The 26,469-nt window shown below is 40.9% G+C and overlaps 1 protein-coding gene across 4 annotated transcripts in view; it reads left to right on the top strand.

Annotated features, from left to right (window-relative positions):
* Positions 1–980: 980 nt before the first annotated feature.
* Positions 981–26,469, top strand: part of tulp4a (TUB like protein 4a) — a 32,637-nt gene continuing 7,148 nt past the window's right edge. For 2 of the 4 annotated variants that reach the window (XM_084376729.1, XM_084376726.1), the window contains exons 1-9: positions 981–1,058; positions 2,295–3,249; positions 17,686–17,814; positions 18,969–19,130; positions 19,661–19,841; positions 23,464–23,571; positions 23,753–23,919; positions 24,901–25,125; positions 25,259–25,493. In XM_084376729.1, coding sequence (XP_084232855.1) covers positions 2,998–3,249; positions 17,686–17,814; positions 18,969–19,130; positions 19,661–19,841; positions 23,464–23,571; positions 23,753–23,919; positions 24,901–25,125; positions 25,259–25,493 — 1,459 coding nt within the window. In that variant the 5' untranslated portion in view covers positions 981–1,058; positions 2,295–2,997. Of the gene's footprint in view, positions 1,059–1,103; positions 1,583–2,294; positions 3,250–17,685; positions 17,815–18,968; positions 19,131–19,660; positions 19,842–23,463; positions 23,572–23,752; positions 23,920–24,900; positions 25,126–25,258; positions 25,494–26,469 lie in introns of those variants that run through there. The other 2 variants (XM_084376727.1, XM_084376728.1) reach the window with 2 other exon arrangements.

The following is a 26,469-nucleotide window of genomic DNA, read 5'->3' as shown; positions in this document are numbered from 1 at the left end:
CGTGGATTAGGTGACCCACCAGTCTAACTGTATCATTAGCTCAACCTTCACTGATACAGAATTAAAATTTTGTGTCATTAAATGTAGCTAGGACCTCATAGTTGAGGTCAAGGATTTTCCTGAAAAAGTCAATGTAAAGACTTCTGTTTTAAAAAAAAAAAAAGTAATTCTACCTCTATACTCCTACATTGCATCATTATAGTGATTCTTTGTATGTTTATTCTAACAGTCACCAATTGCTTATTTTTCGTTGAATTGGGTTGAAATATTGCCTGAACATTCAAAAAACCGTAAGGATAATTTGCAACATGTATTGATTTAAATAGATGTTTTACAATAAGGAAATTATTACAATATATTAATATCAAATTAATACCTTCACTATTTAAAGAAAAAAACATTTTTGCAAAAAAATTATGATTGTGTGTAGCGTAGGATTAATATATTTCTGTTACTTCTAGAAGTTATTTGGTGCTGCATTAGCGCCATTATCTTCTGAAATATGTTTAAGATATTTCAATTGGTTGTATTTTTCACAAAGAAGGATTATTTTAATTTCCTTGAGAATGTTTTGTGTGAAAAGGTTAATTTTCATTGCACACATACACAATTCAAAGATATTGTATCACTCCATCATTCAATATATTTGGAAAAAACAACTTTTGACAACACTTATTATTTCCCAATCTTATGCTTTTTGAAGTAAATGTTACTAATACATATATATTTTTCCTCATGTAAGACTAATTGGAGATATATACATTGATGCAGCCTGTTGATACTTTTACTTGGATCTGGATATTTCTTCCAGCACTGCTTACTATTTTTGTGGCAGACCAGTAATAACAACTGATTAGTTTGCAGATGAAACACATCGCTTCATCCTCGTTTGAAAGAAGATAAGATTAAAGTTAAAACACTCCAGCTACTGATGTGAACTGCGATCATTTAATTGGTGTGATCACGTGCCTGTCACGTGACTCAGCTCTCGAGTCGGGCCCTGGCAGTGTCCAGAAGCAGGCTGCAGGCAGAGGAAGCAGCAGCGGTACTGAGCCGAGGTAAGCGCTTCACTGCTCACTGATGTTCTCCGGCTTTGTAGACAACAGGTCTGATATTATTCTGCCACTTTGTCCTCTACGCCAACGAACTGCGGTTAATTCGAAGAGCTACATGCTAGTATAAAAAAAATCCGTTAGCATAAACAGAGAGCTAACGTGCTAGCCATAGCCTGTTAGCGACGAGTGCCAGCGGCGGATGGACGCAGCCAGTCTCCGCTGATGGTGGCTCAGGTTCAGCTAGCTAGCTGTTCGCTTAGCCGGTTAGCTCCCACTGGCTCGTTCGTGGAGGGGACGTTAGCCGCATTCCTGGTTAGATTATCGTGAATTAACTGGACAGAGGAGATGAATCAAGAGGAAAGATTAATCCCGCTGCTGACATGTTTTCATCGGAGCCCACGGAGCTCTCTGTCTCGATCCAACATCCAGGGTCTAGCTAGCTGTGGCTAGATGGTAGCCCACGGTGATGGGTGTTTTTGGGCTATTTTGGCATCATCTCACGGGCTTCAGCAGTAAAATGAGTGTAGGTTAGTAGCGTTACTATGACTGGCTCTTTCTCTACCTGAGCGTTACGTTAGACTAGCATTTCTGGTGTGTTTCTTTTGGTGTTTTATAAATGGGGTGCTCTTGGGGTGAAGCTTGTCCATACTTTATTGGATACTATAATTCCTCATAATGACATCTAAATATTCCTATACAACAGTTGTCAATCGGGTGTCACTTTTATTGGCAGATAGCATCACGATTCTTAACGTGACGCTACGTTAACTGCCCACTGGTCTGTCCGTCTTGTCCGTCGCACCTCTTTGGCTTTTTTGTCATTATAACAGTCTAATTTTCTTTTTTCTCGTCTTTTTTTAATCGCATTGTTTTGTTCTTTACCTCATTTACTGTTTATTTAATCGTTTAGCCGCGAGAGGCCGCTTTGGTACACGAGTGTAGCATTATAAAACACGAGCTAAAAATGATACATGGTCTCCTAAATAATTCAGCAATTAGTTAAATATCCTTCCGCTAAGCAGGATAGTCCTCGAATGAAGTGATAAGTGGCGGTAAGTGAGGGGTTATTTTAGGCGAGCGCATTAATATTTAAATTAACGGCTGTGGGCGGCAGGTGAGTGTTTTCTGTACCGTGATATCGTTTAGCTTGGAGGACGATTTAAAACCGCATTTGCTTTAATAACACGGTTGTTTATTCGTCAGCGTGATTAAAAAAAACATCCCATTTTCTGTATCCAGCAGTCATCCATGGGATCCCCGAGGCGGGTGTTACAGGCAGACAGGCTGACGTGATGACGTTACCGGGAGAAGCGGCTCTCCTGCGGGCTGACAGCTGATGGAGAGGAGTCCCTGCTCCTCCTCTCACACACACGGCCGGGGTCGTATGAGGAGGACGCGGAACCCAGAGATGACACACTGAACTGGACAGAAACCTTACCAACTGGAGGCACTGGGATGGCTGAGTTTACAAGATAAAGATTTTCCTTTTTTTTTCTTTTTCATGTGGATGTTTGGTCATCAGCTGATATGAGTTTGGATTCTGCCACAGTGATGGATTTCTAAATAATTTCCTCATCTGTTGCCTTTGTCATCGAAACAGCATCAACAAGGTGATCAAACGCATCAAAATGACCTGAATGAGTGCCTTTTGTAGTGTGATATCTTCACTCCAGCGATGCTAAAGTCCACAGCTTTGTGACCTCATTTGTGCTTTTGGAGACGTTTTCACGGATCAACTTTTAATCAGTATTACAAATCGCCGAGATAGCAGAGAAAACAAAAGTACTATGCACCGTTGTCGCTGTCTCACACCCGACACCGAACCAGTAACCTCAGCGGAGGAGAGGCGCTCATAACGACACCGACCCCTCCGAAGAAGACGCCCCGACCTCCCTCTGGGTAGTTTTTATTTTATCCACGGGGGGTGCAGAGATCCGCGGGGATGTTCGCCGCCGTGGAGCATGGCCCGGTCCTCTGCAGCGACTCGAACATCCTGTGCCTGTCTTGGAAGGGCCGGGTGCCCAAGAGCGAGAAGGAGAAGCCGGTGTGCAGGAAGCGCTACTACGAGGAGGGTTGGCTCGCTACCGGGAACGGGCGAGGAGTTGTCGGGGTCACGTTCACGTCCAGCCACTGTAGACGGGACCGGCCAACCCCGCAGAGAGTGAACTTTAATCTCAGAGGACACAACAGCGAGGTAAGAGGGGATTAATGGGAAAATGCACGTTAGATCTTCCCTACTCTAGTAAAAATGCTTTTCTAATCTTAGTACAAGTCATTGTAAAAGTTTCAATATGGCATCTTGATCATTATTTATTTCAGTCTAAATATTTCATACATGTCTATTTTAAGTGATGCCCCCAACTCAGTGTTATCTGACTGTCCTTTAACTGTAGCTGTTATTCCTGACTCCCCAGAAGTAGTTTAGGATTATTGATTAAGCAAAAGCAGAATTTCTCACAATTGTTGTTTTACACATCGAGTCATTGGAAGTGTGAATCTTAACCGGCCTCACGATGCGATTATGATTCAGCTGTCAAAGATTTAAATGAAAAACGATTCGCGATGCATCTCGGTGTATGGCATCCTCATAGATCTGCACATGACTACTTTTTCATCATTTTAAATTCCCCTTTTATTCAGAAAGTCCTTCCAATAGTCAGACTACAGCAGTCTACAAGATAAAAAGCTGCATCTTTTCAGTACATAAACAAAACATTTACAATTGCAGTGCCTTCCACGATGTGTTGTAACCTACAATAATATTGTTTTCGCATGGCGGCTTTAAGATGAGGCATTTATTGACTCTGCTGCACATACCTTTCTCAGAGTTGGATGGCAAAGTTGACAGCGCCTCTTCAGATCTTGGCTGAATAGCTGGGCTTGCTGTAACAGTTATTATGTATGGGTGCAGACGTTAGCTTCAGGTGAAAATGGCTAACGTGGGTCTCGTCCAGTTTGTGCTTCCCAGCAAGTTCATAAAATTCGACATGTGCCCCGAGATGTCTGTTTTTAAAAATACTGAGTCTTTTTTATCATTCGCCATTGATCTCTGCCCCCCTCCGATATACCTCCTACATGAGTAACATTGGCCTAATGTCTGCCCCCCATTTAAAGATTGGGCGCAACGTCGCGACGTAATTTTATTGTCCAGCTGAGGCCAGACAATCAACAATCGACATAAGCTGCAGGCTCTCGATTATGCTCTCTCTGCATCGATGCAGAATCTTCCATGTCTGTGATTTTGTAATCGAGAAATTTCCACACCTCTTCTAGTTATCCACCTCTCTTCTAATTAATCATCCTCTATACTGTAAAGAAATACAACATCAGTTTCTCTACATTTATACCTGTGATGATAGATTATTGATCCCATTTATCCCCTTCAAACAGGCTGCTCAAACCTCAATCCTTTTCATGTGAGGTGCAGGGTAGAGCCCTAGCGACATATCAGTATCAGCGTATGTGTCGTCTGATATGCACCTACATCATTTTCTTTTCTTTTTTTTTTTTTATAGGGCGTAATGCAAAATTATTAAATTCCCTTCAAAGTTTACTGTTGTAGTACAATAATGTAATTTCCGACAATGTGAAAAATATCCTGCTTCTGTTACGTATGTCACATTTGAGGGATCATTGCAAAAAATGTGTGTTTACGTATGTATATTCTGTCTATATAAGAATATCGGCCCATATATTAATATTCTAATATCTGTATTGACATTGTCCCCCAAAAAACAGTATTGGTTGAGCTCTAATGCAGGGGAATGCAAATGACTGCAACTCATATTTTTTTATTAATAGTGTGCTCTGGTTTACAAATGTATGAGTGAAGACTACAGGCTCAGTAGTTTTCTTTTCACTTTATTTTTCCAAGCTGCAGGTCAGGGGCAGAACAGTTTCCTTGAAGCTGCTGGTCTTTGAACTTACTTGGAGCGGGTGTTTTTAAGTTTTTCTACTGCATGTGATTTTAGTGTTTTAACTAGAAAAAGAGGAGCAGGAGGACTAATCGATGGAATACATTTTTGGAAGTAAGAGCTGTATATGGTTATTTGCTCATGTTTTAAACACTCTGCAATAGATCTCCTTGCTGTTCTTCGTCAAAGCATATCAGTACTCCACTCTCAGGCATTGCTCTTATCTCTCACCATTGTTTTACCCTCCAAAGTTTCCCACCATCAGTGCACTCACTGAGCACATTTATTTTGTTATTGAAAACGTCAGCAGAGTAATATCGGAGCCGATTGCCGGCCATGTATATGAATATTCCCATCAGTACATGGCGGTGGAGATTGCACACAGGTTGCGTTTTCTCCTTTAGTGGGTGTAGCTGTTGGTCAGATGGAGCAAGGTGCTGTGTCAGCATTCCATAAGGCAGCGGAGGGGAGAGTGGATGAATCCCCACAGAGAGTGACTGAAGCGCAGCAGAAATGTCATTTAACTGTGCCCACTTGAATGTGGTCCAAGTTCTGAAATTTCCATTTTGTTGTGTTGGTGCATGCCGTGTGGAAGAGGTTAAACCTATATAACTGTTACTTACCCACTTTTTCATTTGTGAATTTGACTTCATCCAGTAGGCAGAAAATTCATAATGACAAATTTCTTTTGTGTATTAAAGTTACTCGTATCAATCGTGATGGAACTTGTATAGTAGTGGTGTTTGCTTTATTTATTTTTAATTTAAGAGCCATATTAAGTGTTGCAGTTGCAACAGCTGTCATTCCATTAATTCCCAAAGGTGTGATGTTTAATATAGGGCTGCACAATATATCGTTTCAGCATCGACATTGCAATGTGTGCATGTGCGGAAGTCACATGCAGAATGTGGAATGACAAGTAAGGTAAATCAACTCAAACACATCATGCTACAACTCTTTTGCAGCTTGATACAAAAGCAAAACTCGTGAAAAACTCCTATGAAATCGGAATCATTCGAGAATAATTATGCATTTCCAAATAGAGTTATTGAGGTTATCTGGTGAAATTCCCTGTAATTTTTCATGTCGCAATTTATGTTGCAAAAAAACCCCAAAATATTGCAATGTTGTTTTTTTCCAAAATCCTGCTGCCCTATTTTATATCTTTTGAAGTTTGGTTGCCATTCTCCTTTGAGTCTACCAAAATTTAAAAAAAACATTGCACAGCTCTCACCCAATAATCTGTGCTTTACTCACCAAATGTTTTTGACTATCTTGCTCAAATCATCAAACAAAGATGTTTGGTGATTTGAGCATTGTGCGCTGGAGCACAAAAATATTTGGTTGATTTATTTAAAAACATTTTTTGGCATCTTTCAAGATGCTTTTCACATTAAACGCAGGTGCAGCTGCACATTTCCACACTGTCCTCTGACCTCACCCCAGCACCAGTGATGAAAGTAGTAATGTCCTCTCCACTTCGACTCTAGATTTGATATAAAGCAATAAATAAAGGCTTTGCGAAATGCGAAATCCATCACTCATCCACCGTATGCATAATTTGGGGATTTTGACAGTGGTGGAAATCACACCACTAATGAATTCTGTCAAGTTATGACTGATCTGTTCCCTCACTTGCATCATTTTCCATCCCAGTTCTGTTGAGGAGAGGAGAGAATGCTGTTTGCAGTATACAGTCCAACACCAAGGAAATAAGGCACAGCTTGGTTTATATTCTCCAGTCCTGTCCAGGTGTTAGAATATGTTTTGGAAGAGGCAAAAACTCTCCTTAAGGCAAAATTATTTCATTATTTAATTAAATTTTTGAAAGGGCTATGTCAATACATTTGGGTAACCTTTCCGTGTCGTCATAAGCTGCGTGCTCAGCTGTAAAAGAAGTCATGTCCTCTGACAGTCCTGTCCTTTTTAAAACGTCAGCACCGTCATTGAGCAATTGTCATCGTTGGTGACGAGTGTCCTTTCACATGAATTGGCTCAATTCATAATATGAATGAGCTCACACACACACAAAAATGCAACATGAACTCATCCTGTAGGAGTCCAGTCCTGCCTGCCAAGATCAATACTCACGCCAGCATCCTTAAGTTTGGCCATTATTCCTGTTGATGTATAGACCAGAGTGTCCTGTGATCATTTTAATGTAAGCGAGCGTCTGAACTGATGTGTCTTTTGGACTTGGCCCAATACGGGCAATGTAGTAAAGTAAGGGCAGATATTAAGCTGTCAGACATCTGTGAAGAAGAGGGTAGACGGGTAGAGTGTTGCACTGCCTCTGCTTGGATAAGGGGTTTATTTACACTTGAGTCCAGCATATGATAGAAAAGGTTGGCACTCAGGGCACTACAAATATTTTGGACAAAAACATCTTTTGTTTTGGTGAAGCTCAGCTGTTGTCCTTCACTAGCACCTATTTTCATCTAAAGGCTCTCATGATCTTCCGATAATCAAAAGGTTTTGAAGTTTCAAGGCCTGTAGTACATCTCTGATGATGGTTCGTCCTCATCTCTGTGTCTAATTCCCCTTCAGCCAGGGTGAGGGATAATTACAAGGTAATAGCTTCAAAGGGAGCAAGGTGTGTGTGTGTGTGGGGCCACGCTCCTTTTGTTCTGTCTCCAGCAACCATCTTTTTCCATTCTGTGTCACGAGTGAACTACTTTGTATTCTCGGCTTTGTGTTTTTCATGGAGCTTGGTTGCTAAGCACAAATGCTCAAACCCATATTGCACACTGTCAAGTCAGCATAATGCTATCATATTTCATTTCTATAAACACAATTTTGATTTGTTTTTATTATGCTACACTATATCAACATTAATTCTATTGCTTTATTATGGTCCTATCAAAATATCAGTCTTACTCACGGCTGCAGCTACTAATGATATTCATTTATCAATTAGCTTGCAGATTCATTTTGTTCCTTGTTGCTTAAACAGGAAGTTTGCAGATTTTTAACCAGCTTTGTATCACAACAATGTTGGTAGTATAGGCAAATGAACAGTGTTAGACGTCTCTACATTTTGCCTGCATCTAGAGCCCCAAACTTTTTGATGGCAAAAATCTGACAGATGACACAAAATGCGTCATCTATCAGATTTTAGAGCTGTTTTATCAACTACATATTGCATCTCAGCATGTAGTATGCGTGCATTCGTGAACACAGAGTTTAGTCTGGTTGAGAGTTTGGATCACTTGCATTGAGTGTTACCTTACCAAACTTCGATGAAATGTAAAACTGGGCAGTGCTGATTAACTACAAACCAAGATTCTGTCACTATACTGCCTTACTTTTTCAAAACTGAGGCCAAGCCAAAACCAAATACCACCCAACTTGTAGTATGTCACCCAGCAGTGGGAGTGTATGTAGTCAGTTTTCTGCTCTTTGAGCAAAAGGGAATACTACGGAAGCCCTAAAGGGCCATGCATTCATACATTTTATTTCCTCTGTTTTCCCGTGATAACGAGTTAATTTCATTTGTTTTCTCGAGATCTCGAGTTATTATCTCGAAATAACAACTGCCGTTTTCCCGAGATAAAGATATAATTAATTTGAAATCTTCAGAAAACAAAACGATAGTGTAGTATATTACATCATTGCAGGAAACATCATTCAGTGTAGCAATGTCAGAGGGAGGAGCAGGAGCATATCGATCACCGCGTCACACATCTTTTCAATTAAGGCCTGACACAGGCTGAAATAGCATTATGCCTTGCTATTACAGATAATAAACAAAGTTTCGTTATCTCGAGAAAATTATCCCGTTATCTCGGGAAAATGGCAATTGTTATTTCGAGATAATAACTCGAGATCTCGAGAAAACAAATGAAATTAACTCGTTATCACGGGAAAACAGAGGAAATAAAATGTATGAATGCATGGCCCTTTAGGGCTACCGTAGAATACCACAGCCCCTTTCCTATGTTTTTTCCAGTCATCAAGCACCAATTTAAAGATGTTTATTTCTTCCTACTGCAGAGACAGCCCAATTTAATGCAAGGACCATCTTTCCATCGGTGAAATACTTAGTTAATCACTTAGTTTTTTAAATGTCATGTCAGATTGCTCATTAAAATGATATGAGCATCTTAACGTAGTGTTTTTATCCAACCAGCAGTCCAGAACCCACAGATATTCAGTTTACAATGACGTAAAACATAGAAAAGCAACAAATCGATACATTAGAGTAGCTGGAGCAAGTGACTTAAAAAAATGACTGAAACGATCAATCAATAAGTGCTGATTAGTTTTCTGTTAATCGACTTATCATTTCTGTACTAATCTTGTTGATTTAACATGACTACTTTGTTAGTGTCTGTTTCAAACTGATTCTAGCTGATTGATCATTGAGTTGATATGACTGATGTTAAATCTGTTTTGTTCTGAAAGAAATGTTTTCTCACACCATGACCATGACAAATATGTTTCCTGAGTAACAGTCTTTTTAGACTAAAAATAAATCAAGCAGACAAGTTAAAAAAATGTTGTATTGAAAGAAAATCTGCCTTTCAGTGTCCTGATACTATTTTTATATCGTTATTCAAACAGAGCTGCTGAACTTTAGCAGGAGGCTTGTCAGTTGCACCTCACTTAAATCAAATTGAAAATAGATGAAAGCAATGAGTTTTGCGTCTTTTTATTTGACTATACTTGTGATGATGCGGAGTAACCCCTCTGGGACGTGCATCAGAATAGATCAACACCTCTTTTGACAATCAGGTGCTTTTTTTCCATTACAGTGCGCTCAGATGCTGAACTGACTGAGCAGCTAGTCACTGGGAGTCCATTCATTTTCCATGAGAGCTGAACGTCCTTGAATGGCTTGACAGTGACTGTCTACATGTTGACAAGGAAATGTTGGCTGCTGCAGCACAGGTTTTGGGCAAATTGTCTGTCAGAATCCTGTCAACTGCTAGCTGTGATATTTGTCTTACAATCGAATCATACATATATGCTTTACTATGTGAGGGAAGTGCTTTTATTTCCAGTGAAAATATCCTCTTGTGATTTCTTATTGCTGCAACATCTTTTGTCTGTCAGTGTATGTTTGCTATAGAAGGTTGTTCGCAGTCAGAAAGTACAGCACAACTGCTATTTTTTGAGCATGGGCGCTGTGAGGGAAAGTAGTAGTCTCAAGGGAGGGTGTTTTCACTTTGTTTACTGAAAATATGCATCCTGATAGTCCTCAGCCAATGTCATTGTGTTTACGAATTATTGTAGCTGAAAGGATGAGAAATTTGGACTGCTGGAACAGTTCAAACGCGCAATCTGGTATTGTCTTGTTGGTGTTGTCCTGGAACATCATAAATATTGTTGCTCCAGGACCATTACTGCAACTCATAACTCATGTTTTTGTTATGCCATAGCTCTGGACTCAGGGAAATAAGCCCATGGGAGAAGTTATCCTTTAAGACACTTGTTTACAGTTGTGAGAGGGTGTATAGGAAGCCAAACAATATTTTCCTAAGCCTAACCAAACAGTGACAAAAACTGGAAAGACACGGAAAATACTAATAATAATTGTTGTAAAAATATTAAGCGAACAGTATAATAGTATGTTCCAAATGGAGTACAAGTAAAGGCCCTTTACTTAAACCACACAGCCATGACAACTTGCTGTTGCTGATTTTCCTAACCTGGTGCAACATTAATTATGATGTTCTAGGAACAACATCAACACGGCAAATCAGATACACCCAGTTTATACACACCTAACAGTCCCATGAGTGTTATGGGTGGATTCACAACTGTTGGTTTTCCCTTTGAGGCCAGATCCAGGCTCTTCGTTAAGGCACACAGGGACAAATGTCTGAGGCCCTAATCCAACAGAGACGGGTGACCCCAGGACACCAAGCTCGTGTTTACCACTTCACCATGTAGGTTGAACTGACATTGCAGCTTCTTTGTGCTTCTGTGGCCTACATGTTCATCTGCTCATACTGATTTATGTCTGATCATATGTTCTTGTTTGGGTACTAGTATAGCGGTGATGCTTAGTGCCTGTTTATTTGACACAAATATAGAACCGAACATTTAAGTTCTCTCTACAGGAGTTTCAGTTGTGCCAATTAGTGTGATTAAAACTCCAACTTGTAAGTAAAACTCAAGGTTTTGGATCCTGTTAAAATCACTTGAGTGGTTTTTGTTTGCCTCTTGTTTCAGGCCTCTGAAAACTTCTTGACTTTCAAACTTCATGGGTTCTGTGCACTCGTCTACTAATGCTGATACTGATAGATCAGAGGGAATGAATCTCTTTCTCAGATAACCCCACCACCATGTTCTTCTGTCTGATATTTTTTTTGCTTGTGCTGTGTGACGTTTTTGTGCGTCAAAAGTGGTTTCCTGCTGAAGCCTTATAAATAAATCATTTAATAGCTCTGATAGAGGGTTTGTGCAAGAACCAGCACTGATCTTAGACCTGCACAGCACTTTTAAATAGGCAACAATTGAGGAAGAGATACTGGATGACTTAATGGGGACCATAATAATGGATTACAAGACAGGCAGAGTGCTGCATAATTTTTTCCTGCAATACAAGCTGAAGAAAGTTGGAGTAAAGTCATCACTTTTAATGGGCCATGCTGCATTTCTGCCTCAGTGTCACCTACCTCAGCTTCCATCACCACGTGTGTCCAGACACTAATCTGTTGTCCCCGGTCGTATTATATTGTCTTTCCTTCCTCTGAACCAAAGCTCTCCATCCCCCTCTTCATTCTGTCATGATCTCCTCACCCGTGCCTCTACACGTCTTCCTCTTAAGTTCCTTATTTTTCTCTCCTCTTATCTGACCTCTTGGCATTAGAAGCCCTGCTCAGGATTGAAGATTACAAGACCCATTCACTGCATTAAAATGGTCTCACCAAATGTGCTTAGTGGAGATGGCTTTAGTGTGCTAATCCATCCTTGGAGAGGACATGTTGCATAACACTCAGGTCCCCTGCTTCCTCAGATTCAGGTGTACTTTTCTGCTTGCTAGAAATTTTCCAAGAGGGACAGTGTGGCCTGTACAGTGCAGGTTCTTTTTGTGATGAGCAATGTTTGTTGGATCAGACAGACATATCTGCACACTTGGGTGCACATTGTTTTAGAGTTGTGCTATTTGCAGGATAAAAGCTTCTCATTCCAGCCTACACAACAAACGGATGTGAAGACAAAAAATTTAAGCACTAGATTGCTCTTCTTTGCATGTCTTTTTGTACTCTGTGCCTCTTTCAATGCTCTCAATGTTTCAGATAGGTTCAGTATTTGCCTAACACAAACTGACACATGTTTATACTTGTCAGTTTGATTAATCTCAACACATTGCATTCATATTTTGTTAGATTTTTACAGCCCAGAAATGCATCTAAGGAATGGCAAAAACTGTTAATTTCAACATAACAAACTGATGACAAGTTATTAGTCGAGTTGCCTTGTGATGCTACAAATTTATTTATGCATGTCACAATTCTTTCCCAAAATCTCCTATTACAACTCAGGGGCAGCCTGGAAAATCATATTGCTGTTATCAGTATCATTAAAAGCATCATGACATTAAGCGTCTGGAAGCAGGTAGCTTCATTAAAAGTGGCGCTCCATGTAGGGCTGTTTTAACTGCACAACAGCTGCTAGCATAGACAGCAAGGTCAGCAACATCAGTAACAGTAATTCGTTACCCATGTCAAATTTAACCGCTGGTTGTCGAGGGAATCAGGGTAGGACATGTCGTAACTGATGATAAAACAATCAGGAATTGAACGTGGTTGTCTGCATCATCATTTAAAAAAATCTTCGTTTTTTGAAAAACCAAGTTTCTGAATATCCACCCCTGGCAGGAGTTTTCTAAAAGGCCCATTTTCAGTGACTTTAAATGCTATTTAGGTCTGTACAATAGGCCAATAGATGTAGAAAAGCTAAATTTTAAGAAATATCCATGTACATGTTGACAATGTGAGCAGTACAAAGTGGCATACATTAAAGCCTGAGCAACCACACCTCTTAGTTGTTGGGTCACATAAAATTTTAATATAAGTAGTAAAATACTAATGTTGTAGCTTTTAGCATAAATATATCACTTAATCTTTTTGGAATTGAATCTAATTTAAAGTCAGGTGTGACTTTCCGCTGTCCCTTTGCTTGCAGCCACTTGCTATTTGTCGAGCTTTGCCTCACACCAAGTAATAACCAATGTAAATGCTATTGTCAGATATTGATATTGATTAAGGTTTTATCACATGCTTGCTCTACTCGTAAACATTTCAGATTCTACCCCCGCCAAAGGTCTCGTCCCATTGCCCTTTCTGTCATGCTGCTAATCACTCCGGCCCTGCTTTGCCCATTCTGGCTTCCTTGCTTTTGTATCAGCACAGCGCAGCGCTTTTCTTTAATTGAGTTTTGTGTCTGAGTTAATATCATGTCAGACCCAGAGTCAAGGGAGAGCGTAGAGGGAAAGGGGAGCGTCTACCCATCTCACTTACCACCAACAATTGCTTTTTCTTTTTATTATACCCATTATATGTTACTTTCTCTAATCTTATGAGGTTTTCTTTTAATTTTTTGTTTTGTATGTATATGAAATTCCCCATGTGGCCCATTTAATATCAAACTGAACTGAGCTTAAAACAAAATTATTGTTGCAACTATGAGCTTTGTTTCAAATCTTATTTAAACTCTTGCTTTATTTAATACTTGAATAAAGCAAGAATTGATCTTCAGCTGCACTTGAAACACTGAGTTAATGTCTACCAGTTCAGCCTGCTTATTCATAGCCTTCTTGCAAAAAGAAAGTCCTTGGCGCCAGGGGCCTGTGTTGCCAGGGACCCATGTGCTCACGACTGCACCACAGTGACACTGCACTGTCACAGTGTCCTCTCACTTCTGCTGACTCCAATGCAACCTAAAGCTGTCCCCTGATTTGATTTGGTCTTCTCAGATAAGTTGCTGGGGTCAGCTTAGCTCCCAGTCTCTAAGTCCCAGCAAGAGGCCAGAGCTGCAATGACAACAGCAAGGCATTGACTGCAGGAGTGAAGACGATGCCAACCACCCAGGCAGAAGTTGTCAATGGCGGTGCACTGGCCAAAAGACCGAATTAAAGGGATCGGAAACGGGGAGTCTCCTCTCCTCTTACCAGGCATTTGTTTGAATGAGATGAAAACAAGCCTGGAAACACGTGGCTGTAGACTTCTTCAGCCATGTTGCAGTTGTCCTACAACTCTCTAATTTTTAAAATGTTAATTTTAGGTACTTTTTTGTCTTTGAACATGTATGCACAAATCGCCAACTGCATAGTGATTCAGTTTGTCACTTCATGTCTTTGACCATGCAGCACATGCTAATTAATGAAGATTTTATCAAGTCTGTATGTGTATGCATATGTGCACGTGGCTTCCTTATCAATGATCCCTCCAGCCCTCTGCTGTCCTGTGGCTTCTCACTCTTATCCTGTCTGTCTCCATGTGATGTCTGATCTCCCAGATCGCCGCGTCACAGCGAGGTGCTCAGCTGTCCCCCTCGCGGGATGCCTGACCAGCTCACACTAATCTCCAGACTGAGCTAAATTTACACATACACAGATTATTCTCACCTCTATGAGGCTGCAGATAAGTGTGCACGCTTGCAAGACACAGCATGTGTTAACACTATGCTAATTTCTTTTTTGTTGTTTTTCTTTTGGCCCTTCTCTGTACAGTGTAAGAATGATGTTAGAATAATGCAAACTGGAACTCCTACTTAATCTAAAGCCTCATTTCTGCACTGGCTGGAGCTGAATTAGGTTGTATAATACCATCCGGAAAATCCATTTTTCTCACCAGAGGTTGCAGACAGTGCACCAGTGGAGCAACAAGACAGAGTTGTATTCCCCCAATGAGATCCTTGAGCATGGAAATTTGTTATCTTTGACAATACTGCTGCAGAAGCTTTGTCAGCTTTGCGCCAAGTGAGCAGTGCTGCATCAGGTGACTGCTGTATCTGAATGATAGATGGCGGGCTGTTTTTAATGGTGTGTGAATATGGTTAAATCAATCAGGATGACATAGAGACCTTAGGTGCAGACCTGCAACAGGCCTGGTCTCGTTGTGTCCCCTTTCCTGCTAAGACACACCTAAAGAGTAACGTAAGGATTTATACCACTGGGAGTGGGAGTGAAAACACGGTAAATCTGGCTCACGGGACACCTTATTGCTACGCTGGCAGGGTCAGGAGAGCAATGAATCCTACTGTACAGTCATTGTGCTGGAGGGCTGAACATGGTGTGTTCATATAAACATTTTTGTGTGAGTTTACCTGGGATAACCCTGTCTTTTATCACTTCAGACAGTTAACAATACACAAGGAAAATAAGGAATTGTTGAGGAAACCTGCAAAATAAACTTGATTGGTGACAGCAGTTACCACAGCACTGGTGCTGTAATTGCATAGAAATATCTCCTGCTGGAAAATTTTCAAGTGATTCTGTTTTACTCCTGTTTGGGCTTTATTTATAGGAGCATTTCCCGCCTACAGCAGACTAAAAATTGCTTAGTTTACAGGGTTTTTACCGACCAATTTCCAGCTTAGGCACAGCTCCCAAGCCAATTTGGGCAGCATCACCACCAACTAAGCCGAATAAATGTAAAATCAATGTGCAAAGTATCAAAACTAACAACATTATTTTTCGCAGATCGAATGGTTCTAGTTAGTCCCAAGTGGACTTCTTTTGCAAGTTTTATTGTCAAGCTTTTGTAGGTTGTTAATGTACTATCTGCATTAGCTTTTCCATCATTTGTGCACAGATATAATAACGGTCCAAAATGATGTGAAAATTGGTTATTTTTCATTGAAAAACATAGAATGGGGAAAAAAAACCATCCCAAACACGCAGTCCTCCACCGACCTAGGGAAACACTGGTAAATACTGTAACCTTATAAGATATACCAACTTTAACAAAAGCTACCTCAAATTTCTGGTGGTTATTAAACTAACTTGACATCTGACCTGTAATGTTGTTTTTATCTTTTATTTTTCCCCACCCATTATACCGATTGGGAATTTTATAAGCTTTTTGTCTCCTCCTCTCCCAAGCTTATAAAAACTCTGAGAACCACAGCACAATGTTGGCGAAAATACGATGTGATCACTCAATCATTCACCTGCTGAGCTAAACTTATGTAGCTTTTTACTGTCTGATATAGCTCCTGATACATATTTCTCCGAGAGTTTAAACAACCCAATGGTGTTATATTGAATTGGATTTTTTTTTTATGATTGTGGCAGAGGCACTCTTTATTTGAGGTGAGGTGGAGGCCTCAACATTACAACTCTATAGGGAACTGAAATAAATCCCACTGACAAGCAAGATATGTGTTTCAAAAAACAGTTTTCTACCACTGTGCTTTTAAAGTTTGTGCGTTACTATGTACGTACAAAATCATCTCTTGTTCTAAAACAGGTGATATTGAAATGGATTTGTAAATGTAGCTGTCACAATCAAGTGGCATTGACGTAAGAGGATGTTGTAGCGTATATTGCTGGAGCAAGAACTGTGTACTTTAATGACACCTGTTGTACTGGACCATGTGGAAAGGATGATGTTGTTTGGGAAAAAACAGGAAAAGACTGGCTGGCTTATCCAACTTTCAGCCACTGATCTGTTGGACTTGCACTCAGAGAGCGTAAGCCCCGCTAAAACCAGCCCTGTGTTGTGTGTGTTTGAGCGTGTATAGCCCACGTGCTTCACTTGACGAGAGCAGAGCTGCTCCCTGCTTAGGATTATTCCTCTGGGAAAAGGCTGAGTCACGCTACAGAAGACCAGACAGATAGAGACACAGACAGAGGAGGGGGCTTGATGGAGATCTTTTAAGATGGATGACACTGAATAGTTTGATCTATACTGCTCTCTGTCAGTGATCCACACCTTCCTCTGCATCTAGTTTTGTAAGGGTAATCATGATCCATCTCTGTAACCACTGACCTCTGGGTAAATGCAGAAAGCGTTTATCTATGAGGCACTGTTATAAGAGGCTGTACAGTTTACTCTGTGTTCGATCTTTAAACCAAAAGATACTGTTTTCTGTAGGGGTGTTCATGCATCAGTGTCTCTTCAGAAATTCAGACATTCAGATTCGGAAAAAATAAATACTTTCTGTAAGATTAAAATGGGAACCTTTTGCATTAAAACATACAGAACACTCTGGAAATGTCCATCGAAGAGAAGTGTGGTATGGCTGTACAACACTCTGATAAGAGATGGAATAATTAAATCTTATTGTCTGTAATATATAGGATATTAGCAGCTCCTTTGTGAGTTTTTCAAAATGAGGTTAACCCACTTTGTGATGTATTTTCATCTGGCTCGATGCTAAATTTAGTTCATCGAAATGTTGGATCTTGGATTTTACTTTGTGCGTTTTAGGCATTTCAGCCAATGCTCCAGTGAAGAGCAACTTGCTGTGAATGTGCAGGCAAAGAGCTCAGAGTCTTGATAAAGGTCACTCTGACCAAGGCACTGTGTTTTTGATCATCTCATGTTATCTGTTGTAGTTAAGGAGACAAAGCTGTGTCACGGGAAGGCCACTGTGTTGTGTGTAATTTGGCATTCAAAGAATTTAGCAATCTGTACCGAGTTAATTTGCATATTTAACTGAAAATACAGTCAGGGTCACACACTGGTGCTCATAAGGATGTAGGACAGCCTCTCTAATCATCCCCTTCTTCCTTTTATTTCCATTCCTCTGTCTTTAAGGTGGTCTTGGTGCGGTGGAATGAGCCCTTTCAGAAACTGGCCACCTGTGATACAGATGGAGGGATCTTTGTTTGGATCCAGTATGAGGGTCGATGGTCTGTGGAGCTGGTCAATGACCGTGGAGCGCAGGTAAAATACATCACACAAATTAAATCAGAAACTGAACTGTATTTTTACTTTTGTGATATCACTTTTTACATGACACAGAAGTTGAAAAAAACATTCTCAGAAATAATGGAGTGTGTATGAGTAGCTGGTAGAAACACCATGAACCTGTATGGAGAGTTTTTCTTGCACATTTCCACCATATTGTGACTGTCTGAGCCATTTGTCTCGAACATCTCCCTAAAATTGCACACGCTGATTTGAATAATAACTCCAAAGCAAGCGTACAATGAGCAGACCTTATCCGTCAATCAATGTCATCTGATGAGTCTGACGCATCCTGACGGCATCTTATCTTTTGTGATCAATTTAGTGAGCAGATGACTATCTAAACAGTAAACAATAGCCTCTCTCTTTAAACATATTGTCTATACATTTAAAAACTAAAAGTGCCTCTGCTCTTTTCCCTCAAGGTTAAGGTTTTATTTCAAGTACAAGCGTATTAAGTTATACTGACATTAGCAGAGCATCATTATAGCTGAGGCAGACTCATTTGCCATCAACAGTACAAGAGGCTGTGTTTGAATTGACAAGTGTGCAAGTGTTAATGTCTCACTACTGGCCCCTAGAGGCTGTGTTTTGAAATGACTTTGCCATCATTAGACTCCTGCTAGTGAGCATACCCTGTACCTAAAACACTTGAACATTGTTAATTAAGACCAGTGTCTCATTCTTGCTGGTAATTGGGCAGATGTTGCATTTTATAATGTTTACTATAGGGATACAGTTAATGATTAGTGTGATACTTAATCATTTTGTCTATAAAATACCTGAAATTTATGGTCATGCCTATTATAATACCCCAAGGTGGCTTCATTAAATTGTATTGTCTAATCAGCAGTCCAAAACCAAAATATAATCTATTTTCTGTCACGTATGACAAAGAAAAACATTCATTTGAAATGAGAGGAAGTTTGCCATTTTAGCTTGAAAAGTGACTAATGGCCTAATTGGCAACTATTTTGAAAATGGATTAATCTTATGTTAATCAGCTTATTGATAAATCAAGTAATTGTTTCAGCTCTGCATTACAAAATCAACATGCGAGGCTTTAGGCTGCTTTAATAAATTAGCATCCTGTCATTAGATGTTTACATGATGTATCTGTTGCCCTGTAGGTAAGTGACTTTACCTGGTCCCATGATGGCACACAAGCTCTTATCTCCTACCGTGATGGCTTTGTCCTGGTGGGATCAGTCAGCGGGCAGAGACACTGGTCCTCCGAGATCAACCTGGAAAGCCAGATCACCTGTGGTATCTGGACGCCCGATGACCAGCAGGTAACGCACAGACGCACGCACGCACACACACCACAGAATTGTGATGAGTACAATTTTCCGCCTAGCACTGCACCAGCCTTTGAATGCTGATGGATGTAGAAGTTTGAGGTTTTCATTTGCCACTTTTAGTATGTGGGCTTGTCATTCAGAAGGCAGAGACAGGCCCTTAGGGAGATCATCTGTGAGTGACAGCAAGCATCCTCTGTCTTGAATGCGTTGTGGTTTTGTTAGGCTATGTTTTTGCTTTCACACTGTTAGATTGTCAGCTCGGGTTGGACATCATCAAACTTTCAGATTGTATATGCGTCTCTGTCTTTGTTCATCGCTTTCATCCCATTTATGTCTACTTCTTTAAGATGTTTTCCTTGTGATATGCATTTCTGTTGCTCTCTATCTGTCATCTCCTTTTCTATATCGTAGTGTGCCTGCCTTTTCTTTGTTCTTCTGCCTTTGTGTTAAAGTCAAGTTTCTGTCAGCTTTTTCTTTCTCCCTCCTCTTCTCCCTGATAACATTTTCCTGTATCTTTCTAGGTGTTGTTTGGTACTGCAGATGGACAAGTGATAGTGATGGACTGCCATGGGCGCATGCTGGCCCACATTCTGCTGCATGAGTCGGATGGCATCGTCAGCATGTCCTGGAACTATCCCAGTTTCCTGGTGGAGGACAGCAGTGAGAGCGACACAGACTCTGACGACTACTCCCCACCGCAAGGTACCTGCTCAGGGTTCAATTTGAAAAGACAGCTCCTCATGGCTTCTTCAGGCTCACAATTGAACCATGTCCAGTGTAGACATGATGTAGAAATGGAGTACAATGAAGGTTTATCTAGTAAGGAGTCATGCCTGTAGGCAGTATAGTGCAGATGTAGATTAGTCCAGCTGTTTATCCGTAGGTACTACCTTGCAGAAGAAAGCAGATGTTGGACCATCTGTGAGCTTCTAACTCCATCTTTTACTGCTCCATCAATTCTTCATCATGCTCTTAGTCCAATTGAAAAGGGGAAAGATTTCCAACTGGGGGCACCAGGTGGGAACACAAGTTATGGCTGGTAGGTCTGCACTATATTATCATTAGTTTCCTGAGTCCCCTTGGTATTCTCATGAATATTTTAGCTCTGGGTACAGGTGGACATCAATTGTGCCTGCGTCCTCTGTGAAGTCATTAGTTAAATATGCAGATCATATTATCTACGAATGAGATGGAAAAAGAGAGAAATTGTAATTGATAAATTAACAGTGGATCAGATCACAAAACATGCTCAGCCGTGTGCGTCTGAGCTGCACTTGGAGCCGGCCATTAACACCCTCTGCTTTTGCATTATCTTATGTATTGCATTGTCTATCTTGAGATACCTGCTTTGCCCTGTATAGTAGTCCAGGGTGTATTTTTATTCCAAATAAGATCACACTTGGCATGTTCTTGAATGAGGCACCAAACACCAACTGCAGGTTTCTTAATTTAACAAACACTATAACAGATCAAGAAGCTTGTAGATAATATGAGCAGCCAGACCTCTAAAATTTAAATGCAAACAAAACTAGAGACCATCCTGAGATGGGATTACACCAGCCAGAACACTCACGAACATGTTCACTTTCTGACCCATGACTACTTAATAGTGATTACTACTTTATTTAATGTACATTATTTAATGTACTTATTATTATTATTTAATGTATTTAAAGTACTCAGTACTCTGTCTTCATTTTGAGCTCAACTACACGGACAGAGATGGACAGAAAAAAAAGCCAGCTTCAGTAAAATGGAGTGGAATGATTGGAACTAGGTTACAGTGATCCGCAACTTAAAGCGAATGTGGGCCAGGGCCGGAGAATGGGAGGGCAATGACCCCTTTCCTACCTCTCTTCAGGGAACTTAAAAAAGAAGGAAGGGTCTTTTACGTCACTGAATCCTTGCTGTTGCCAGACTGTGGTGACCGCTCTATGGGAGATGCATGGAGAAACTTCACTAAAACCAAACATATCTACGTAATAAGACTTCTGATGAAAAAATGCCTCCAGAAAATGAAAGAACACACTTCTGCCAGTTGTGTAGACGTTGAGGGAGAGACCATTAAAACAAAAAGAGTGTGACCAAATGAACAGTGGCTTGGGGCCTGAAGTGAAAGATGGATGACAGAATGTGAAGGTGGAGCATAGTGAAAGGGCTCTCTCCTGACATCGGGCTGACGTTGCCGCTGGACCGCCTGTGTGCTCTTAATGGTGCAGTAGCTGTTGTCATAACAGCAGCATCTGTCGCAGTATAAGAGTGTACGTCACTAAACTCTTTATGTGCAGCACACTCGCAGCACATGGACAGTCACAGCCTATTGAGCATATTGTAAAAATGGGCTTGAGCGTGATGCCACAGTTGACTACATGCTATCGAGTCTACAGCTTATGGAAAAAAATTAAGGAAAAAAAACCCTGGCCCAAACAGCTGCAAGACAAAATTTCGTTAATCCTCTAATGATTCAAGCCACTTCAGCTTTTCCTGTGCCGACAGCCTACAGATATATACAATGGTAGTAATCAAGAGCAGTCAACAGTGAGCCTGAGAGCATATCTGGTGAGTTCACTGTCCATTGACAGTGCATAGCTAGCCAGTGTGCATCTGGTGCACTGAGACATGAACAGTCACACAAGAGAAGTAGTTAGCTTTTCCACCCTGCTGCTTCTTTCACTGTGTACACCAGCCCACGTAACGGCCTCATTTTTATTGGTTCCTGTTCTGTCTTTTTGCCTCCTTTTCTCCTGAGCTTAATTAGTCCCAGTTGCTAAGGCTGTATTGGTGAGGGTCTGTCCTCCTCCTGCTGTGCTATTTTTTCCCCCTCCCTTCACTGTGGGCCAAGTGGTTAAGCTGAAAAGTGCTTGCCTTAGCTGGAACACTGATTATGCTCTAACTCACTAATTAAACTGGTCAATAGTAATTGATTGGCCCCGATAGAAATTATCTCTCAAGTCGACAACCTGACCGAGACACCAGGCCGCCTCTTCCCCTTTCTGCCAGATCTCTCTGTCATGATATATGATGATGACCCATTATCACTGCACTGCACAGCACAACACATGGCTTTCACAGTAGCATCATATATCTGTTTTAATGCAACACGCATTCTTAGCTGGTTACTATAGGGAAGAAGTACCTGTTGGGGCCTGAAAGTCAGAAGAAGAGGTGGATATTTAATATGTGTTGGTATTTGGGTCATTACAGGACTCTGGGAAAGGACGGACTCAAGGATGTTTTAATGGAAAATGTATGGGTAGTTGTCTGAGGGTGTTTTATTTATAGCGGCTTGACTGAGAATGCCACTTATTTGCAGCTAAAAATGCAGCAATGAGATGTGCTGAGTGTGTTGGGGCAATTATGTGTTCTCTTGAATAGGACACAGTGGAAACCCACTGAAAAATGAGTTACAGCTGCCAAAGAAGTGGATCTTGTCGTTGCCGCTCTCATTAGTGCCCCCAACTATCTACAGTAAACGCAGTGTTACGAATGAGAAAGTATAGTCTTTAATGACCCACTCATCTCATCCTCTTTAGGTTGCTGGAATGACACGTCATTTCTTGACTTATTGGAAAGGACAAGAATATGGCCATCAAAGGCCATCCCTGGTCGGACATTGATTGACATCCACTACCAAATTCCTTAAATGTTGAAACATTGGAGTTATAATTTGGTTCATAGCTCAACAGTTTGCAGTTGATACCATGTCCTTTAAACGGTCTCTCACATCATTGCTTCACCCTCACCCCTGGTGTCCATCGAGCGCATGTCTATGACGTTATGTGTGCGACGCTATTTTGCGCCATCCTCCGCGCGACCTCATATTCCACTGAGAGTCTTAGAGAAGCGGAGCGTGCTGCTGGCTGATACAGTAGACCTCCTGAGTTTTGCTTATTTCATCATGTTCTCCTTGATTTTTGTGCTTCTACCATGGGTGAGTAGGCTACGTACTTAAATCCTTCTATGAAGAAATGTCGATGTAGTGAAGTGAAACATGATCCCGAAACAGTACAGGGTGTTTTATTTTGAAAATTGACCGGATGCACTATGCTGATCCTGTGTGTGACTTCCTGCCCCACATGATCTGCTTTGTTCAGCTTGACGCGACTGCGGTCCACCTCCGTCAAAATAGATTCAACGCGTATTCTCCGCGTACCAGAGCGGAGAGCTGCTACTGGGTCGCTGTTGAGGCGTGCCGTGGCTCTGCTGGTTGAAATATGAGCGTTTACTAGAACGGCCGTGATCAGCTCTGGCGACCGGTCCCGGTGGAATCTAGGGGTCACACTGCCTGTCTTATTTGTTTGTGTTGTCCTTTGTCTCTTCTCAGTGCACAGCCAGAAACCACTGCTGACAGTCAGCTTCACCTCTGGAGACATCAGTCTGATGAACAACTACGATGACCTCTCTCCCACCCTCATCCGTACCGGTCTGAAAGGTGTGTGGGTGACCAACTTTGTCTCTTTCCTTGTTTTATTGCTTATCTCAATCACCTGTTTATACCTATTTACAAATCATATGTCATGGAATTTTGTGTTTTCTATATTTTGTCAAAATCGGCTGCTATTTTAATTCATATAACATTACTGCCATGTTCTCTCTTGTGACTTGTGCTATAGATGTGGTGGTCCAGTGGTGCTCACAGGGGGACCTCCTTGCAGTGGCAGGGATGGAGAGGACCCTCCTCTCCCCTGACCCCTCCTGTCCTCCCCCCACCAGGAACGCCATTGTCAAGTTCTACAACGTTCGGGGTGAACACATCTACACACTGGACACGCCAGCACAGGTGAGCAACTTTAACAGGGCCCAATAATGTCATGTGTTTATAGTTTGTGTACTTAAACTTGCATTTATTGTATTTTTTTCCCTTCCTGAATGATTGGACTTTCCCTCAATATTTATTTGGAGACCTAAGACGTCACTAGTTGTAGGAAATCCTGCCAAGTGGCTGTCTCTAAGGAAAAATACCTCAATTAGGCTCTTTATAAAGTGATACTTAGAAATATAAAATGTTGTTTATAGATATAAACTCTACTGCTGCTGTTTACACTGTTGTCTACCATGTGTATGTTTAGTTATCCTAGATTTAGGACAATTTAGAAAGAATTATATCAATTGTATTTCATTTGAAAGGATACACGTTTCCGGTGATTTTATTTTGTGGTGCAAACCAAAGTCATATATTCCAACTGCTGAAAACCCAAAGGTACAAAGGTAGCACACACACGAATCCAAATCCAAATCCAATTTCACCAATTTATTCTAGGCCTAGTTGCCTACATCAGAGCATGCAGGAAAATAGAAGTCATGTCATTTATATACAGGGTAGGTGTTGGTAGGTGATTGATTAAAGGGTCTCATGGTAATTAATGTCCTAAGGTCCTGTATACTTCTTTTCTTGACAATATAACAATGACTGAAAATAGGTGAAATGGTAAATTCCCCCATACAATTTAACAGTTCAAGCTGAGGTTACATGTTTCCATGTTTTGAAACTTGTTTATATGAAATTGTCTTTGGAATAGACTAACCCTGTCCGTCAGTTGAAATAGATCAACCACCAGTTGTTTGTACTTTCTAGCATTAAATATGTTAAACTGTGTCAGACCTTCCAAAAAATGTTTTGAATATGACTGTGGCACAACAGTCAGAAACCTTAACATTCATTTTCATGCAGAATCTTTTGAAAGGATGTAGAGTAGTATGTGGTAAAAGTGACAAAACAGTCCTATCCTCTATCTAATGTGTCATCTCCATTACCCTGCAGCGCCCCATCACCACGCTGTGCTGGGGTCACCGTGACTCTCGTCTGTTCTTGGCCTGTGGCCCAGCGCTCTACGTTGTGCGGGTGGAGCACCGCGTTGCCAACCTGCAGCTCCTCTGCCAGCAAGGCATCGCCACAGCAGTGAAGGAGGAAAAAGATGTTGCCAAGCTCACCATGCCTTCCCGCCTCTGTTCTTACGTCACCACTGCTTTCGTCCCCACCATCAAGGTAACATGGGACAAGAGTTGCTAGATCTATTAAAACCATAAAAATAAATGTGAAGCGCCTCTTGGAAATGTACTTTATGTTAGCCGTGACATGATTTTTGAACTACACTACACCCTCATGTTTTGTCTTTCAGCCTCCCATCCCAGATCCCAACAACATGCGTGATTTTGTGAGCTACCCAACAGCTGGAAATGAGCGTCTGCACTGTACCATGAAGCGTACGGAGGACAACCCTGAGGTTGGGGGGCCTTGCTACACTCTGTACCTGGAGTACCTAGGAGGTCTGGTGCCGATCCTCAAAGGCCGACGAATAAGTAAACTGCGTCCAGAGTTTGTCATCATGGACCCCAAGACAGATGGGAAAACAGGTAAAACTTAGCCTTCTTCATATTGGCAATACAACATGTACATGTTTTTGAAACCTTATTTTTGTTATTATTTCCATTTAAATACATTTTAATTTTGATAACAATACAGTGGATTCTGGTTCATAATAGGGCTTCAACTAACGATGATTTTCATTGTCGATTAATCTATAATTGATAATTTTTCGATTAACTGATTAGATGTTTGGTCTCTAGAATGTCAGAAAACAGTGAAAATGTCAGTCAGTGTTTCACAAAGCTAAAGATGGAATCCTCAAATGTTTTGATCTGTCATCGAGGAGTAAAGAAACCAGAAAATCTTCACATTTAAGAAGCTTGAATCAGAGAATTTTGACTTTATTTTTTTTTTTTTAGACTATCACTTAAACCAGTTAATCAATTATCAGAATGGTCGACGATTTATTTAATAGTTGACAACTAATCAATCTATTGTTGCAGCTCTGATTTGTAACTCGTAATTCTTTCAGTGTGCTTTTACTGCCCTGTGTGTAACTGACCTGGATTTTGGATGGCTGTAAAATAAACAAATGACTGTTTTAATCATAACATACATATGGTTTACTGTTTGTAAAGATTCCAATGGAGCTGCTAAATGTATTTGTCTGGCACAGTACTTTTCCAGTTATTTGAGTTTCTCGAGCTGGCACTCAGAGAGCGAGTATGTTTTAGTCACATAAGGCAGACTGGGCCCATGTTAATTAAAAGCTGCTTAATGGGGGCTGTGATGGCCCCTGGGTTCCTCATAAATCAACCCGCACCCTCCCCACACAGTGATAAATGGAGCCAGCCATGAAATGGTTCCAGCCCATCCACACTTTAATGTCCATCAAATAAATTAGCTTGACCTAAACTGGAGCAGCAGTGGTTCAAAGACTCCACATGCATAATGAAAAAGACCAGAATTTAAACCACTGAGACAATGGTTTGGATTGAATGGGTCTAGATGCTTATCCGTAGA

The sequence above is a fragment of the Pagrus pagrus genome (genome assembly GCF_965226575.1).
Source record: "Pagrus pagrus genome assembly, chromosome: 16".
Taxonomy (NCBI): domain Eukaryota; kingdom Metazoa; phylum Chordata; class Actinopteri; order Spariformes; family Sparidae; genus Pagrus; species Pagrus pagrus.
Note: the sequence above shows the minus strand (reverse complement) of the source record. Positions and strands in the feature narration are given on the sequence as shown.